The 17889-nt window shown below is 35.6% G+C and overlaps 2 protein-coding genes across 4 annotated transcripts; one reads left to right on the top strand and one right to left on the bottom strand.

Annotated features, from left to right (window-relative positions):
- Window positions 1-1662: 1662 nt before the first annotated feature.
- LOC7465468 (protein ENHANCED DISEASE RESISTANCE 2) lies at window positions 1663-12837 on the top strand. Of its 2 annotated transcripts, none has more exons than XM_024597785.2 (22): window positions 1663-2500; window positions 2610-2684; window positions 3083-3136; window positions 3687-3752; window positions 4054-4151; window positions 4480-4553; window positions 4635-4751; window positions 4862-4902; window positions 5004-5104; window positions 6035-6130; window positions 7188-7252; window positions 7332-7403; window positions 7494-7649; window positions 8671-8894; window positions 8966-9005; window positions 9111-9265; window positions 10243-10344; window positions 10834-10878; window positions 10960-11100; window positions 11420-11515; window positions 11612-11713; window positions 12148-12837. In XM_024597785.2, the coding sequence occupies exons 1-22, from the start codon at window positions 2363-2365 to the stop codon at window positions 12253-12255; spliced, it is 2166 nt and encodes a 721-aa protein (XP_024453553.1). In that variant the 5' UTR covers window positions 1663-2362; the 3' UTR covers window positions 12256-12837. The 2 variants fall into 2 exon arrangements, with proteins under 2 accessions (XP_024453553.1, XP_002304367.1); XM_002304331.4 differs by having other exon boundaries at window positions 4048-4151.
- A 1977-nt stretch (window positions 12838-14814) lies between these two features.
- Window positions 14815-16771, bottom strand: LOC7465467 (crocetin glucosyltransferase 3). 2 transcript variants are annotated; one of them, XM_052451642.1, is made up of 2 exons: window positions 15976-16771; window positions 14815-15891 (listed from the first exon to the last, which is right to left on the bottom strand). In XM_052451642.1, exons 1-2 carry the CDS (start codon window positions 16556-16558, stop codon window positions 14945-14947), a joined length of 1530 nt encoding a protein of 509 aa, XP_052307602.1. In that variant the 5' UTR covers window positions 16559-16771; the 3' UTR covers window positions 14815-14944. The 2 variants fall into 2 exon arrangements, with proteins under 2 accessions (XP_052307602.1, XP_024453693.1); XM_024597925.2 differs by having other exon boundaries at window positions 14815-16771.
- Between the last annotated feature and the right edge of the window lie 1118 nt (window positions 16772-17889).

Below are 17889 nucleotides of genomic sequence, written 5' to 3'. Positions count from 1 at the left end.
ACCTCTTAAATCCATCAATAAAAATCAAGTTTTTTCCTATATTAGCCCAATGAAAAAAACATATTTCCCAAACTAGCACAATTAGGAACATATTTTCCAAGCTAGGACAACTCAAGTAGTTGCGCAAGTCATACTTGTATGACTATTCGATACGGGCATGTAATGCATGCATGACTACTCAAATTAAAATTAAATAACTCATTTTTCTTTTATTTTTTCTCTTCCTTTTTCTTCTCCTCCCCAATATCACCTTGTCTCTCACTCTTTCGATCTTTCTATCCACCATGAAAACTCTGCATCTCTCTTTATTATTGGTTCTTTTTTTTATATCTTATGTGAACTCTAACAAAATTTAATTGAATTCATGAATCTAAGATCTTCCCAATTCATGTTTAAAATTGATAATTGAGCTTAACACAATGGGCGACCTCCCTAAAGCACCAATACTATAATAACCACTCTTACACAATGTCTTCACTTGAAGACGAGTACAAGAAGTATAAAATCACAACAAAGATTAGTCAATTCTTTGAAGAGTGTAGTTTAATCAAGAACCAAATAAGAAAAATCCCTATTATCTATGCTTTAATATGCAGTAATTAATGAGTATTCCAATATAAAAATCAAGTCTTGCAAAAAAATATTTATACTATTTGAAATAAACCCCTAAGATAACTTAATGGGCTCCCTTAACTCAATTTGAAACTAGGCTTGAAATAACCCAAAAACTAACTAAATAAAATGAAAATAATAAAATAAATATTTTAAAATTTTATTTTATAGTGCCGCCACTATTATTTGAAGAATACACTAGAAAACTTTATTGTTCTAAAATCCTATTTTGCCGCCACCTTTAGTGTCCAAGGTAGAGTATGATTTTCCTTCCAATCAAATATCCTTAATATATTATACTTTTTTTACCCAAATAATACATGATTTTCTTGTTGAATTAGGAAACATAAAATATTTGACAAAATAAGTTCAATGATACCAAATTACTCCCTTGGCCGAAACCCAAGGTCCTTAAGCCCATATTGAATATGAATTCAATTTATTAAGACTCGTTCTTATTGGATTATTACTCTTTTGTAGTTTACCTTGACCCACGTGTTTTACAGAAGCCCTAGTGATTGAGCCTGCTATAATTACTAATAGATCCTTTTGCGTGGGTTAGAGTATGAATCTAAATTGAACAATAAAAAAGATGATCGTCATGTTAAAAATGTGATCGAGAAAGATAAGCTAGGTGAGCCGACAAACCAAACCACGAGGCTTCTTATTTTTAAGTCTGAGGAAGTTAGTGAGTATGCTCATATGATAATATGATATTCATTGACTGAGCTTTGAGTTGTAAAAAATCAGGGTTAATTATCAAGTTAGATATTATTGGATAAACCTTCTAAACCAAGTTTAATTTAATTACTATAGTTAAATAATAATATATATAAAAATCATTATAATACAAGATTCAACATGCTATGGGTATTATAAGAATTACAATTCATTTGAAATATTAAAATTGAAAAAGCCTCGTGCATGTCAACCCCATGGCCAATCAAATTAACTTGGATTTTATAGCGTATATAAGTTACGCATGACTACCTGCGCATATTAATAGGTGGCGTAAGGGTTACCTGCACGACTGCATGAGAAATAATTTTCCAACCATTTTATTTTGTAAAATATTTTTTACGACTTTGGTAACGCGAGAAAAAACTCAGTCAAAATCTCTCCCAAATCCCGCTGTTACTTGATCTCTTCCTTCAGAATCAACCTGCAAAAACGCCGGCGTTTTCCACCTTCGTCCCTGATCCCGGCAAATGTCACGACCTCCTTAAAATTCCTCTCGCTCTCGTTCTAGAATATAATTATATATATTTTTTCTTTTTCAGTCTCTATCTCTCTTAAAATATAAATACTTGACTCCGCCCCTATTGAATTTTTTCTTCCTTTTAAGATTCAACTCACACCTTTAAAACTGCAAAGCAATCCTTCATTTTTCCCTTTCCTCTCTGTACACTTTCTTTTTTCCCTATTCTTCTTTTGGTGTGTTCGTTCGCTTAAAGTCAAATATTCGTGTTTGGAATCATCGAAAATGTGGAAATTTGAAAATGGGAATTCAAATCCTTGATTCCGTTGTACACAGTTTTCAATTCTAGAGATGAGAGATCAAGTCAGTCAGTTTTTATTTTTCTTTTCATTTTTTTCGTAACGGTGTTTACGATATCGCAGAATAGGAAGCGAAGATTTTTCAGAATCCGAGCTTCCAATTCCGCGAGATTGAATTTTGAATTTTTTTGTTGTTCTTAGAGAGTTGGATTGGTATTAGGGTGTAAATAAGGTGGTTTGCAGAGGGTAAAAAATGTCGAAAGTGATATACGAAGGGTGGATGGTGAGGTATGGAAGGAGGAAGATCGGGAGATCGTTTATTCATAGGAGGTATTTCGTTTTGGAGCCCAGGCTTCTTGCTTATTACAAGAAAAAACCACAGGATAATCGGGTAATTACTTCTTCTTCTTCTTTATTATCTGAATTTTTTAATGTTCTTGAAAAAAAAAGGAACTGACGTGAGTAATAATAAAAGTGGTGTGAATGTTAAATTTTTTTAGGTGCCAATCAAAACCTTGTTGATTGATGGGAATTGTCGAGTAGAAGATCGAGGCCTGAAGGTTCACCATGGACATGTAAGTTGGGCTTTCTCTATGTTGCTTGGGATTCGGTGATGATGCGTTGTCAGTGAATCGGATAATTCGGATTAGGAGTCATTAGCTAATAGGTTATAGGCTAGCCCTATCTTTATTCCTGTTAATATGTCTGTGCTCGTTGTGAAACTGAAAGTTAAGCAAACATTGTGATTCATGGATTGTAATGAAACTGCGTTTTTGGAAGTTGGCGATTGTTTAAATTAATAGTTTTCTGCTGCTCTCTGTCTGTCTGGTGACTTTTTTCCTGCTATCAAACTGGTTGCTTTTTGTTGATAGCTTACTCAATGTAATGTTATTTTTCTGATGAGGGATTGCTACAATGTAATCTTGTGGAATTTCGAGATGATTATAATGTTTTCCTTTTCTTTTTCCTGCAGACTCTTTATGTTTTATCTGTATATAACAAGAAAGACAAGTATAATCGGATCACAGTAAGCAGTTTTTGCTCTTAGTCTTAGTTTCTAAATTTGTGAATTAAGATGCTTTCCTTTTTTCTTCCCAGTAGTCCAGTTATTTTTTGTGTTGCTGTTTTATAAATCAAATTATAAGAAGCTACCATCTGCTCTATAGCATTACCTTTTCATTTGCCTTTGCACTAAAGTTTTACCTTTGGACTCCTGGGTGGTGCTTGCTCTTTACTCTGCCACTGATAGATTAGTTTAAATTTTGGTTTAAGATTTTGGCAGCTTTCTATTGAGAGCTAATTCTCTTGGTAAATTGATGATCACCTAAGATCATCGGAGCTTGGAAACTGGAAAAAAAAATCATGAGACCACCCTGCCTTTTCAATCCTGAATATTGACCCTCATTTATTCTAGTTATTATAACAGCGCCTCTTCTTGTTATCTGCCATAAAAATATGCAGAAATGACATATTTCCATGATTACAACATGATTAACCTTCATTAGTTGTTCATTTGTTGTGGCATCATAACTTTAAGTGCAAAAATACAACCTTCGTGCGCTGTTTTCTTGTTTCAGATGGCAGCATTTAACATCCAAGAAGTATTTATCTGGAAGGAAAAAATTGAATTTGTAATCGATCAGGTCAGTATGCTTCATTAGCTGTGAATTGTGATCATAGCTATTCAACTCCCATTTCTCATTTGGATTTATTAAAGGCACTGATAATATTTAACCATTATACATTTTCCTTTTGAAGTTGTCACTTCTGTGACGACTCCTTAGATTATACATTCTAGTGTAAAGTATTCTGGGCGATCAACACAATGTTCAGTTGATTCTTTATTTAACATTTTTCAGTTTCATGCATTCATATACCTGTTAGGCAACTGGATCAAATGATTTATATAAGAATGATTGCTTGCTAATATATGTGCAGCATCAGGAGTCCCAAGTTCCCAATGGTAACAAATATGTCTCATTCGAATACAAATCTGGAATGGATAATGGGAGGACTGCTTCTTCATCAGATTGTGAAAGTCAGTGAGTGCCTGTTCAACATAATTTCTCCGCTTGTGTTATCTGTAATACAGTTTCTCCTGTCATAGAACTTTGTGTTTGCTTGCTATTGTATGACAGTAGATAATGGAAAACCTATTCTGTATTTTTGCTATGTTTAAATATAATTTTTATTTCATCTTGCCTGATATTTTATAGTTTTTATTATACTTTAAGCTAGCATTTTGCACTGCTATACTGATCCCAATTGTTGATGCTAGTTTTATTAATCATTTGAACTGCTGTTGGAGCCAGTTTTACCAATTATTCTAACTGATGCGGAAATCTTGGATCAAAAAATGATTGATTGCAGGCTCAGTGCACAGGAAGATGAAGATGAAAATGAAAATCATCGAAATTTGTTGCGGAGAACAACCATGGGAAACGGTTCTCATGCTTTCCTTTTTTTTATCGGCTCCAAGTTAATTTGATGCAATCTTCGAGCAAGTCTTATTTTTTTATTGGCAGGTCCTCCTGCTTCAGTATTTGACTGGACCCAGGAATTCGACTCGGAATTGACAAACCAGAATCCCAACAACCAAGTATTCTCAAGAAAGCATTGGCGCCTTTTACAGTGCCAAAATGGTGATTTATTTTTCTTAGCCTTTAGTATTATTTAGCATTTCATTACAGTAATGATATTCAAGGAAGCATAGCAGTTTTGGTTACCGCCAATGTTTGCCTGTATATGACAGGACTCCGCATTTTTGAAGAGCTGGTTGAAGTTGATTACCTTGTAAGGAACTATTTCGTCTTTTGCATTTAGTGAACGACATCATTTTGCTATGTGGTAGGCTGTTTTATAGTTTGACACCACTTCTTGTTTTCATGATGCAGCCAAGGAGCTGCAGTCGAGCGATGAAGGCTGTAGGTGTTGTTGAGGCTAGCTGCGAAGAAATATTTGAACTTATAATGAGCATGGATGCTACACGTTTTGAGTAGGTGTTTTCCTCTTTCATCCAAATTTAATAGCATGGCTCTAGAAGCATTGTTTATAGAACAAAAATTGTACTCTCTATCCACACACACTACTGTGCTTTTGGGTGCATGAGTATTTCAGGCTTGGATCAAGAAGCTGTTTGCTTTCGAGATGTTTTTTGAACTTTAATTATGTTAAACTATCTGAGACCTAAGTGTGCATGCAGAAGTTGATGCTCGAACAACTTTGAAAACCTTTAATCAAGACATGCGATATCACAAATATTTTTTACATTAAACTTTTGAGTGTCTTATGTACTTTTCTGAATGGCTGAGAACTTATTATCAGCAATTCTTTCTCCATTGTATTCCCCCCTCTTTTTTTCTGTGCACAACATGCATTACCCATTATTGATAGAACATAATTTTATCTTTTTATGATCTGAGCCTTGTTCTGGTGTGGAGGGTGGTTGGGAGTGGGCTAGTAGTTAAATCTCACTGTGACTAGGTCTATGATGCTCACTAGTGTTGGTGGTCATTTGAGATCGCACACATGATTGCCATGGCTTGTTTTAACTGAATTGTATAGCAGACTTCTCTAATGCTCTGAGTTTGAATTCTAATTTTCATTATAACAAAATTCCGCAATATGATTTATTTAAAATCAAGACGTGTTAGCATCTTTCTTTGGAGGAAAAGAAGTGTGTGCATGTGTGTCCGCACTAGACTGATAAGACACTGTAATTAGCATGTGTTAATAAATCCCGCTTCTAAACATGTACGTCACTTGCATCTTAAACTCTTAATACATGGTATGTAGACTTATTCATGAAGCACTAGTGCAATTGCTTGAATGGAGTTGTTGTTTGGTTTTCACTTTTGTTCTCATGTTTTGCCCATGTTGTCTGCTTACTCAATTCATGACATCATTTTTTTCATGCCTTGTGCAGGTGGGATTGCAGTTTCCAGTATGGTAGCGTAGTTGAAGAGGTAGATGGACATACAGCAATACTCCATCATATACTTCAGCTGGACTGGTTTCCAACGTAATATTCTCCCCTAAATAAATCACACTCTTGCATATATTATGATCATATGGAAGTATTTTGCACTGGAGTTTTATTGGTCATGTCTAGGGTGTGAAATATTTAATAGTCTTATCAAACTTGAAGGAAGCTTGTACTTTATTCTGCTTTTTTTTTGTCCCTCCAGTTTTGCTCTGTAATGAATTGTTTCACAGCCTAACAGGTTTACCCAAGTTTGGTTTATTTTTAGACTAGGAAGCGTGATATAAATACTGGATACGTGCTGTTCTTAAAAAAGTTAGGATAATGATACATTGGGAATATGCTGATAAAATATGCATTAATGTAGTACCATCTGCTTTGTGTCAAGTTTAACCATAAACGTGAATAAACGTTGACTTACAGATTATAAGTTCTTAAAACCGAGTAAGAACTTTAAGCTAATTGCAAAGAAGCACATGTGTTAAGTTTGTAATTATGTTAGCCAAGGATATTGAATTTTACAAAAATATACTCAAGTCATCTTAAAAAGTGTGGGTATGCAGTATAACAGCATAGCAATATAATCCTGTCTGATTATGTGGGTATGCAGTATAACAGCATAGCAATATAATGATCTCTGATTGTGGCTTAATCGGTTTTTCACAATTTACATGCTCCAAATAAAAGTCATATAATTAAAATATGGAGGGCCTGAAATAGTTTCTCTTGACGTTAACATGCCCAAAGATGAGCAGGATTCCTTTTTATCTATGCATACCAAACACTATTTTTAAAAAGTGTGGGTATGCAGTATAACAGCATAGCAATATAATCATGTCTGACTTGTGGCTTAATTGGTTTTTCACTATTTACTTGCTCAAAATAAAAATCATATAATTTAAATATGGAGGTCCTGAAATAGTTTATCTTCACGTTAGCATGCCCAGAGATGATCAGGATTTCTTTTTATCTATGCATACCAAACAATATTTTTAAGAAAACTACAGTCTGTCCAAATTCAAGGTGGAAGTCCTCTTGCTTGTGGAAATGGGGCACTTCTGTTGTTCTTTATGACTTAGAAATGAATGGGTTGCAGATTTGTGTGGCCGCGTGACCTTTGCTATGTGCGATATTGGCGGCGAAATGATGATGGCAGCTATGGTAAATAGTTTGGCTTGTCCACACCTTATTTGATCTTCTAACTCGTCCCAAGCTTTATAAATTCCTTGTTATTTTGCAGTTGTGCTATTTCGTTCCAGAGAGCACGAGAACTGTGGTCCACGACCAGGCTATGTGCGGGCCCATATCGAGAGTGGGTTTCATACAGTGCCTTAGGTTTATGATTAAAAATCTAAAACCAGAACTTAGATATTTAGTTTTTGGCTATATCCTGTTTTTACAGGTGGAGGTTTCAATATTTCTCCTTTAAAACCTCGTAATGGGAAACTCAGAACGCAGGTGCAGCATCTTATGCAGATTGATCTGAAAGGATGGGGTGTGGGTTATGTTTCATCATTTCAGCAACATTGTCTTCTTCAGATGTTAAATAGTGTTGCTGGTGAGTTACTTTTTCTACAATTTCTCACTTATATCTTCTGCTGTTGTAAGGATTTGATGTCACTCTTATTTGCTAAAATTTTGAAACACCGTATGTTTCCACGCGTACATACTTTACGTTCTTCCTTAGTTTAGAAGCTGATATTGGGTGGCATGGAACAGAAAAGATAAGGGAAAAACAGAATAGCAGAGAGGATATAGGATGGAGAAGAGGGAAGAAAGGGGCAGAGCAGTAGTGTAAGGCAGGGGAAGAGATGGAGAGAAAGAGAGAAAATCAACCTTAGGAAAGCAGAAGTTTCAAATCTCTGCGATAACTCAGCCACTGATAAACATATTAACAGGAGTCCATATGTAGGCACCAAACCCCAATGAAACCCTAAATAAAATAATAAACGTAATAAAGTTTCTAAATACAATTAAAGGTTATAAAAGCCTAAAATAAGTAGATTTTCTTATTAAGATAGAATATAAAATAAAACATAATCTCTAATTTTTGTATGATAATTATATTGCAAAACCTTCATTTATTCTCCATCATTGGGGTTGGAGGAATGGCTTGAAATTCTAATTTTTCTATACCCACATCCTTTCAGCACCCAAGTTGCTGTAGGAGTTTATTCAGCATTTCCTTTTTTTTTCCCCTTCAACCAAATCGGGATTGGAGGAATGACTTGAAAATCTATTTTCTCTGTACCCACAGCATATCAGTGTCCAAGCAACTATAGTTAGTCCATTCAGCTTTTTCTTTCGTTGATTATTGTTTCATTTTTTGATTTGATTTTTTGTGGGGTCCACCAATTTTGCATTGGATATTTTGTCATTGATGTTGTTTAAATAGTGTTGATGGCAAAAGTACAATTTTGAAATTATCAGACAAGAAAGTGAGCAAGAACTTGTAATAGTTTCATTTTTGCTTTTAGTTTGATTTTTTTAGTTTATGTTGGTGAAATATGCAAGCATTTTTTCAGTCTTTTTGTTGCTATCTTTTCTGGTTTATAATCTCTTGTTGCTTTTTCTGGAAGGACTGCGTGAATGGTTTTCCCAGACAGATGAGAGAGGTGCCCCTCCAAGAATCCCAGCTATGGCCAATATGGCTTCAGCCCCTGCTTTGTCAAAGAAAAATGTAATGCTGCAAGAATCTTCTGTTCATCCGACTCCACCTTCTTTCAATCAGATAAATGCTGCTAGCCAAAACTCTGTAAGGAGGGATGGATACTCCGATCAAATAGCTGAAGAAGAACAAGAGGTACGTTTTATGTCCGTTCCCTAAATGTTTTTTGCGTTGTCTTGTAAACACGTTTTTGTCTCAATTTTCAGGCTTGCCAAACCAAGCATGAGAACGATGCGAAGAGAACAGGTGGATGACAACTGCAAGTCTGCAATATTACTTTGTTTTTTTCATTTCAACAAGTTCAATCTTTTGGGGCTTTATTTGGATATTTAATGACAAATTTTTTAACAGCCTCAGAAGAAGAACCAGTTGATCAAATCGATTTATCCTGTTTTTCGGGCAATCTACGTCGTGATGACCGTGATAATACCCGTGACTGCTGGCGAATATCTGATGGAAACAACTTCAGAGTTCGTAGCAAGCATTTTTGTTTTGACAAATCAAAGGTTCTTTCATATTCTCGTCATATTTCCCTTAGAGTGTGTTTGGTATTGCGGTAGCTGTTGTGGTTGTGATTTGAAAAAAATTGTTTTATAAAAAGTACTTTTAGTTGAAGTTGGTTTGAAAAAATAGGTGTTTGGTTAAAACTGTGGTTGAAATTGAGGTTGAAGAAAAAGTAGTTTAATGTGTTTGGTTAAGAATGCTTTTGAAATTGAGGTTATAAAATAATTTTAAAAAATATATATTAATATTGATGGTTTTAAATTTAAATATTGTAGAATTAATTACTCCTATTACATCATGAAATAAAAAATACTTTATATAAAATATTTTTTATTATTCCATTAAACTATTTATAATTCCATTACGTACAAAATTCATCCGATAAGAACTACAGTTTTCATAATTTTTTGAGCGTAGATAAAATATTATCATGTATAAAATTGATATTACAGTGCGAGTGAATTTAATTCACTCTATACTAGTTTTTCGGGAAAAAAAATATTGTTCACATCATTGTGCGAGGGAATTTAATTCACTCTAAACTAGTTTTTTTTTAAGAAAAAAACTGTTAAAAAAATTAAAAAAAAAAGTTCACGTAAATAGTGCAAGTGAATTACACTGTTCATTGTTTTTTAAGTGAACAGTGCAATTCTCTTGCACTGTTCACATGAACATACACTGTTCATGCTAATTGCATTGTTCAATGAACAGTGCAATTAGCATGCACAGTGAGGAAGAAGCAGCATTTTGCTGCGTTTTCTTTTCCTGCATCTCAAAAGCAAAAACATGTAGGGCCCATACACAGTAAACTGTGTATTTTTCTTTACTAAACGGCTGCAAACTACGTTTTAATTAAAACGCAGCTGCAGCTGCGTAGCCAAACGGGCTCTTAATATATATGCACTGGAGTTATAAAGTCATCATCTTATGAATTTGTTAGGCTCACTTTTGTTAAATTCTATGCGAGTTGCATATGAAGGTTCCCGCAGGAAAACATTTGTTGGATCTTGTTGCTGTTGATTGGTTCAAAGATACAAAAAGAATGGACCACGTTGCTAGGCGTCAAGGATGTGCGGCACAAGTAAGTACCTCTCCAGCTAACCCCTCCCTTGTTCTGTGCTGTTCATCGCAGACTTCCAAATTGACTTTGGTCAAAGTCTTTTTTTCTTTTTCTCTATGGTTGTCATTTACCATGCACAGCTCCAATCTGTGCTGCAAAATATTAAAATTTATCCCATTTCAGGGAATTGCAGTGATTTTTCACCATGATAAACATATTATTTCCTGAAAGGTTGGATTATCTACACCTACCTACTACTCCTCGCATCAAGTTTCGCCTACATTTTGCCAGATAATGAACCTTGTTAAATAAAATCTTAACTTGATCAAGCTGTAGTTAGTTTATCATTGGTTCAAAGCTGTTTTCAGTTGTCAATTTATCCGATGTCCTAAGAGGTCAATCAACTTAGGTCAACTATGTTTTTTGTTGACAGTATAATATTTAGCAAGCGTATGGTTCTTGATTCTGTTAAGGTTGTAACATGTTTGTGGACTTTAAATTCTTCTGTAGGTTGCTTCAGAGAAAGGGCTTTTCTCTGTGGTTTTTAATCTGCAAGTAAGTTTATTTAATTTGTTGTGAATTTCGATAGTAGCATCTGGAGGCTGGAAAAGAATGACCTTGTTTTTCTTCTGGCAGGTACCCGGCTCAACGCACTACAGTATGGTATTTTATTTTGTGACAAAGGAATTAGTACCTGGATCTCTCTTGCAACGATTTGTTGATGGTGATGATGAATTCCGCAACAGTAGGCTTAAGCTCATTCCATCAGTTCCCAAGGTACTTGTCTTTCTGTTCCTCATTTTTGGAAAGTGCGTTTGCCAGGATGGTGGGACCGTCAGAAGCCGTGATTGTTATAGCTAGATGAGTATGTATGATTCACGTTGGTGGTCAGCAATGCTGGCCAGCCCTTAGGAACTACCCTTTGATTGCCTAACATGCTAACAGATTTGTATATCCAGACTTATTTTTTCTCTATGAATAGACATGGAACCATGTTGGAGAAATTTCTGGAACATAGTTGCTAGTAAACATTTTAAAGATTTGATGGAGCCGGTATGAAAATGATTTGAGTTGCTTTCTGTAATTAAACATGCAGGGCTCATGGATTGTCCGGCAGAGTGTTGGAAGCACCCCGTGCTTATTGGGAAAAGCAGTTGATTGCAACTATATCCGTGGTCCCAAGTACCTAGAAGTAAATACCATCCAAATTTCTTTAGTACCTGATATTACTCTTGAGTTGCTTTGCCAACACCAATTGTATGGTCCAACATGGTTTGTGTTTCTGTAGGTTGATGTTGATATCGGCTCTTCTACTGTTGCTAATGGAGTTTTGGGGCTTGTAATTGGTGTAATTACAACATTGGTGGTTGACATGGCTTTCCTTGTACAGGTATGTGTGCTCTGTTCCATGGAGCCATCTCAAATAATTATATGATCAGGAAACCTACCAACTGAAGTTCTGGGTAAAAATACTATCATGCTCGTGACCAGGCTACTGGCCTAAAGTGGTGGACTAGGCCAGGCACTGACTCCCTAATTAGAGCTGTCAAAGAAACAAGAAATCTAAACTAATCCTGCTCAAGTTAATGGAAATTTGTTTGAGCCCATGAATCATTCAACCTAATTATTAAATTCTGATCTGTTTTGACATCTGCTAGAAATCAGTCTTCTACTTGGTTATTATAATACAGTACTTAAGTAATCAAGTTCCACCCCCAATTTGGCAATGAAATTTGCTCTGAAGAGTTTCTAGCTGAGGAAAATAAAATGAAAGGAAGTGCTTTGCCAATGTATGTTCGTTTTCTTACATTCCCTTCTGCACAGGCTAATACTACTGAAGAATTGCCGGAGAGGCTGATAGGTGCTGTTCGTGTTTCTCATATAGAGCTCTCATCTGCTATTGTTCCCAAACTGGATCCAGATACGTCATGACTGACAGAAACCATTGATCTCCACTGATTTTACCCAACCAAATTTGTTTAGATGCATGCACGAGTCTCACTTGTTGTGTCCTTTACTGGAAGTGTTTTCAAATGGAATTTTGCATGGAAAAAAAAAGAAAGATGGCGGAAGGGAATTTGTTGTCTGCTAACTGTTCCAGCTTTCAATGTCGCGCTTACCATCGGAAGAAGGTGAGACGAAAATTTAATTTGAGTTGACATCATCGTGGCACACGTCAGGAAGCATTATTTGCCATGCGGTCGTGTTTTGTCCATGACAATGCGTCATCGAGTTGAGTTGGGTTCTTACCCTTCGGCATTGCACTCTCAGGTGAAGAAGCTGAAAGTTAATGATGGAATCCATATCATTGGATAAAATCCAGAGCAGTCCCTCTGTTTGTAAGATTCAGCAGCTAAAGCCTGAATGAAACAATATGGTCAAATTTCATCTTGTATTTGTGAGATTTAGTCATTTTAATCAAATTGTAAGAGTTCTACCACTTAAAGTTTTTGAAAATGAATAAGGAATAAGGAAAATTATTATTCTTCTAAGAAAAAATTACAATTTTTTAAATGTCTTGAGAATATTCAATATAACATTGCTATTACAATTGTAAAATTCTTTTTACATATTAATAAATTAGAAAATGCTGAGCTTTTAATTTTATTGAAAGATTCAGAGAAATAATTTTTTAAAAAAGTTTAATGGAAATTTTAAGAGAGAAATAAATTAATTTGAAGTGTAAGACATGAGAATCTAAAAAATTCTTAGCCATCAAAACATGTCTATTTATTTATTTTTATAAAATAAAAACCATTGTAATTTTTCAAAATATATAAGAAAATAAAAATCTCAAAAGTGATCGTCCATTAAAATTTTATAAAACTCGTAAAAAAGTTAATTTGGAAAAATTAAACTTTTTAATAAATAGAAAGTAAAATCTTAAAGAAACAAAAAATTTCTTAAGCATTTCGGAAAATTTTGATTTCTTAAATATTAGATTTTTTTTATCTAATAAATGATTTCAGATGTTTATTTATTTTTAAAAAAAATTTAAATCTGTTTCCTTAACCTTATAAAATAAATAAATGATCGGATATTGTGGGAGCTTTTTTATTCTTTAAAATTTTGAAACTTTTATTCTATTGAAAAAGCTAATTTCTATTTCCATAAAAGATTTTTTAATTTTTTTTTTATTATTCCATAAACTTTCTTTTAATTGGTTTTCATCTTACAATTTGATATAAGTTTGTCCAACAAGACTGCATTGATTAAATCTACAAATATCGGTTAAAATTGAACAACATTCTTTCATGTATTACTCGCAAAATCAACATAAATGTTGAAGTTATTTTGAGGATTGTTTCTTTTAAATTATGAACATGTGTCTAAGAAAACTCGAACTCAAATCATCTTTGATGACTGTTTTGGGTTACACCAGCCTTAGCGATTTGAGCACAAACTAGCCCTGGAAAACTCATTATCCCAAGTCCATGAGAGCTAGGTAGGGCCTGAGTCCCTCTAATCCAAATCCAAGCCACCAACATGGAAGGTTTGGTTAGGCTAGATGAAGCCCAGCTCTTTAGTGGTTTGCGGTTCGAGCTTGGATTAACTCTAAGGGATCACTGTCCCAAACTCATGAGGGGTTTTGGTTGGATCTAGGTGGTGAGAGTTTTTATTTATTTATTTATTTATTTATTTTAAACCTTGTGGTTTTGAATAACTGCATTTTTTTTTTAATTTTTAGTTTTTCTTAATTAATTCTATCCGTTATGAACTAGATCATTAAGCAGCTTGGTAAGGCTCGTAAACTATGCTATACTTTATATTCGAGTGATGATGGGCTCAAGGTTTTATGTCTTTTAGATCAAACCCATAAATGCTTTTGCATATTTAGAGTAAGTATAGATGTAGATCTTAAATCATTTTGGGTCCCAAAGCTTACTTAAAAGCAAGGAGCCCAAATTGAATTTGTACAACTATATACCTTAATTTAGGCCTAGGATGCCCTGACGCTCCAATTCTCCCTAAGACAAACCATCCTCGACTTGAGCTGGAGGTGCCTTAGAGCCCACTCGCTTTACGGGATGAGATAGTTCCCTAAACCATGTAGCCTCGGATGCTGCTTGCATACCTAGACATACAACTCATGATCAAACTCGGTCCACTCACCACCAACCAAGAGGACAAGGCATACATGCATTAAATATGGACAAGCTTCTCAGACATATATCACCCAAGATTCAGCCCAACGATTTTTATCAACTGTACATATCCAATATAGCTTGAAATCATGGTAGCTTTTGTAGTGGTCTGTTATCACTACCGAGCCTTTGTCCACAAGGAAGCAAGCATATTGACTACTTTGTCCTTGTATTGACACACTTATGTTGGTTTGATGCTATATAAATAGCCTTGAACAGTAACGTAAGATCATCTTCTTCCTCAGGTTCAACCCTTAGGTATGTATTTGTTTGCAACTAAACACCTATACATATACATATCTTTACAAGGCTTGTAAAGATATGAAGGAATAAGAGAGAATTCAACTGGAAGAAAAACTGAAGAGGTGATAAGCAATATTATAGTGAGAACAACTTTCCATGCAAAACTAGATTTTGTAAAGAACATGACGGCTACAGTACATTAGAAGCTCCAACGCCGAATCACGTGGTCGAGCTCAAACTGCTTTTTGGTTCATGAGATCTCTGAAGGCATCCAAAGAACTCACTGAACTCGTTGGAAACCCATGCTTAAATTTAGCACTAAGCAAAGCTGCCCTGTTCTTGACATCTTCATCTCCCCATAGACTCTCCATTCCCTTGATTATATCATCTTTCTTGATCAGCTGCGAGAAATCATCAGAGACCATGCATCCAACCTTGAGATGTTTCACTACAAGTTTGGCATTGTAGTTTTGGTCGCCTCTAATAGGCCATGCTAAAATTGGGATCCCACGCCCAATAGCTTCCACCGTAGAGTTCCATCCACAGTGTGATAAGAACCCACCAGTAGATGGATGGCTTAGTATTAGCAATTGTGGTGCCCATCCATGTATTATCAAACCTCTTTCACCAACCTTTTTGTCCAAATCACAAGGAAAATAACTTTCACCGGCCTTCGCACCAGGTTGACCCTCAAATAATTGCGGCGGCGGACCAGACCCACCCGAACCAGGCTGGATTACCCAAATGAATGGCCGGTTCGATGTTTCTAACGCATCCGCCAAGTTTGGATACTCTTCCATTTCAGGACCCACTTCGCTACCAAAGGACACATATAATACTGAACTAGGTGGCTTTGAATCTAACCATGCTATCACTTCTTCCTCGGTGACATTGGATTGCCGGTTGGTTCGAATTTCATGGTCATGAAGAAGTGAATCAATCGATTTCCAATAGAGTTCGGGTAATAACGGGCCAATACCCCAAACTGGTTTTTCAACTTGATCAGTTAGATATTGAATGAATGGACGTTCAAGATCATCGCATGTGTTGATCATATACGCGATGGAGCCCCTAACTTCATCCAGCCACGGTGGTGGTCCACCGAGCTTTGGTGGACCCATCATTTTCTGGGGGCCCATATCACCTGGTGGTCTAGGAAAACCACCCATCGGACCGGCTGGTCCACCGAGCTTTGGTGGGCCCGTCATTTCCGGGGGGCCCATATCACCTGGTGGTCTAGGAAAACCACCCATCGGACCGGCAGGTCCACCCAGGCCAGGCGGACCTCCTCTACCACCTGGAGGCCTATGCCGCCTACTTTTAAGGTCGGAATCTGTAAGAGCCATTTCCTTTGGTAATCCAGGGAGTAAACGGATCTCCCCGGGCTTCAGTTCATCCAGGTGGCCCTTCCACGCTGCATACTCCAACGCTGCTGAGCAAGCACCAGATGTAAAAAACCCAACGGTTGGAACCTCAAACTTTTCAAAAACTTCAAGAGTCCAGCCCATCATAACATCAACAATAGCACACGCGGGTAGTCCCGAGTCCGGGTTCTGTGATCTGGTTGAAAGGAGGTTTTCAAGGCCTTGTGCCATCTGGTTGTGGTGCATATGAGGGGGGAAAGGCGGGTCAGGTCCTGGCTGCTGTAAAGGTGGTGGAGAAGAGGGTAACTCAGCTATTTCAAGAAGTGGATACTGGTGAAGATAGGAGGGGATATTGGAGGAGAGGTTGGAGGGAATGACAAGGGTGGTTCGGAAGTTTCTTGATGCGACGTGTTTGCAGAGTTCCATACTTGGCAGGAGATGGCCCTGCCCAAAAAATGGAAAAACCCATATTTCTTGAGTCATTACCGATACTCTTGGTTTCTCTGTCTCCCTAAATCTACCTTGAGATCTTGCTTCTTCACCAACCTTTTTATATAGGAGGTGGGAGATCAAGAAGACTTAACGAGAAAGAAAGGGATTAGCTAAGGATTGTCTTGACTGTTAGGTTTTTTTAGTTAGGCAGAAGGCCATGCCTTCATGAGAGAGAGAGAGAGAGAGAGGGAAACCGCGTTGGTGTTTTGATCGCTTTTTATAAGATAAAATCTCGAAGGAAGTAGTTTTTAGGTGTTTGAAGGCCAACCGTAGGATCCTAACTAGTTCAATTGATGAGGAAAAAGAGGAGGAGAATTTAAAGCAAAAAGAATTAAGAGAAATAGAAAAGAGCAGCCCTATTTCTTTCAATTGCGGTGCCCATCCACGTGTCATCAGAACAAACTAGGACCACCATGATTCTCCTTGTCGGCTCGAACCTTCAATTACTCGCATTCCTCTAAGTGTGGGACCCACTTCATCGTCAATCAAATTTTATTCCCTCTTCCGGACGGACAAATTGGGCAATTAACATAGAATTTAAAAAGAAATGTGGCGGCAAAAAGTTTTGGTTAAATAAGATAATTCAGAATTGTAATATTAATTAAATTTTAGTAGTTATCTCAACTATTTCATGAAAATTCAGCAATAAATTTTCCTAGATTTAAAACGAAAAAAAAATAATTTTTATGAGATTTATTATTCAGTTTGTTAATCTTATATTTAATTTAGTTAATAATTTTAGTGAATAAATTTTTTCTAATTTTAACAAAATTTAAATAAGGTTTCTTTTATTTAAAAACTACACTAAAAATTATTTCATGTTTAAAAACCTGTAAAAAACCACAATAAATAAACACGATAAATTCTCATATTTCATATTATAAGTAGCCTCAGAAATGCATATAAATAAATATATATACATTCAAAATGATTGTCAAATACTTAAATAATACAATATTCTATTAATTAAAATTCCAAAATATATCAACATAACTCATCTATCTATCAACATTTACGTTATTTACTAGATGATCCGAATTTATCAATAGCACGATTGTATCCTACGTCTATCTGTGCTCTTTGATCCCAGAAGAGGTTTAATTAATTTCATGATATGTCATATATTTTAAGCACGACAACTATCTAGTTGTGCTTGAAAGTAGTGATATTTAATAAATATAGCACTTCATAAACACGATGGTAAGGTAAAAATATGCTATTTTATCAAAAAAATTTAAATGATGTTATTCTCTTGTAATCTTTAAATTACTGTGCTATTTTTTTTTATATATAAAAAAAGTCTCTTGACAAACAAATAATAT

This window comes from Populus trichocarpa, chromosome 3, assembly GCF_000002775.5.
Source record: "Populus trichocarpa isolate Nisqually-1 chromosome 3, P.trichocarpa_v4.1, whole genome shotgun sequence".
NCBI lineage: Eukaryota > Viridiplantae > Streptophyta > Magnoliopsida > Malpighiales > Salicaceae > Populus > Populus trichocarpa.
This window is presented reverse-complemented; position numbering and strand designations above follow the sequence as displayed.

What these genes read in the sequence shown, in the direction of transcription:
- LOC7465468 (XM_002304331.4), top strand. Translation starts at nt 2,363, where the DNA reads ATGTCGAAAGTGATATACGAAGGGTGGATGGTGAGGTATGGAAGGAGG. An exon ending in GATGTTAAATAGTGTTGCTG is followed by an intron (nt 7,650 to 8,670) that starts GTGAGTTACTTT and finishes TTTTTCTGGAAG; the next exon opens with GACTGCGTGAATGGTTTTCC. An exon ending in TCATTCCATCAGTTCCCAAG is followed by an intron (nt 11,101 to 11,419) that starts GTACTTGTCTTT and finishes TTAAACATGCAG; the next exon opens with GGCTCATGGATTGTCCGGCA.
- LOC7465467 (XM_024597925.2), bottom strand. Translation starts at nt 16,558, where the DNA reads ATGACTCAAGAAATATGGGTTTTTCCATTTTTTGGGCAGGGCCATCTC.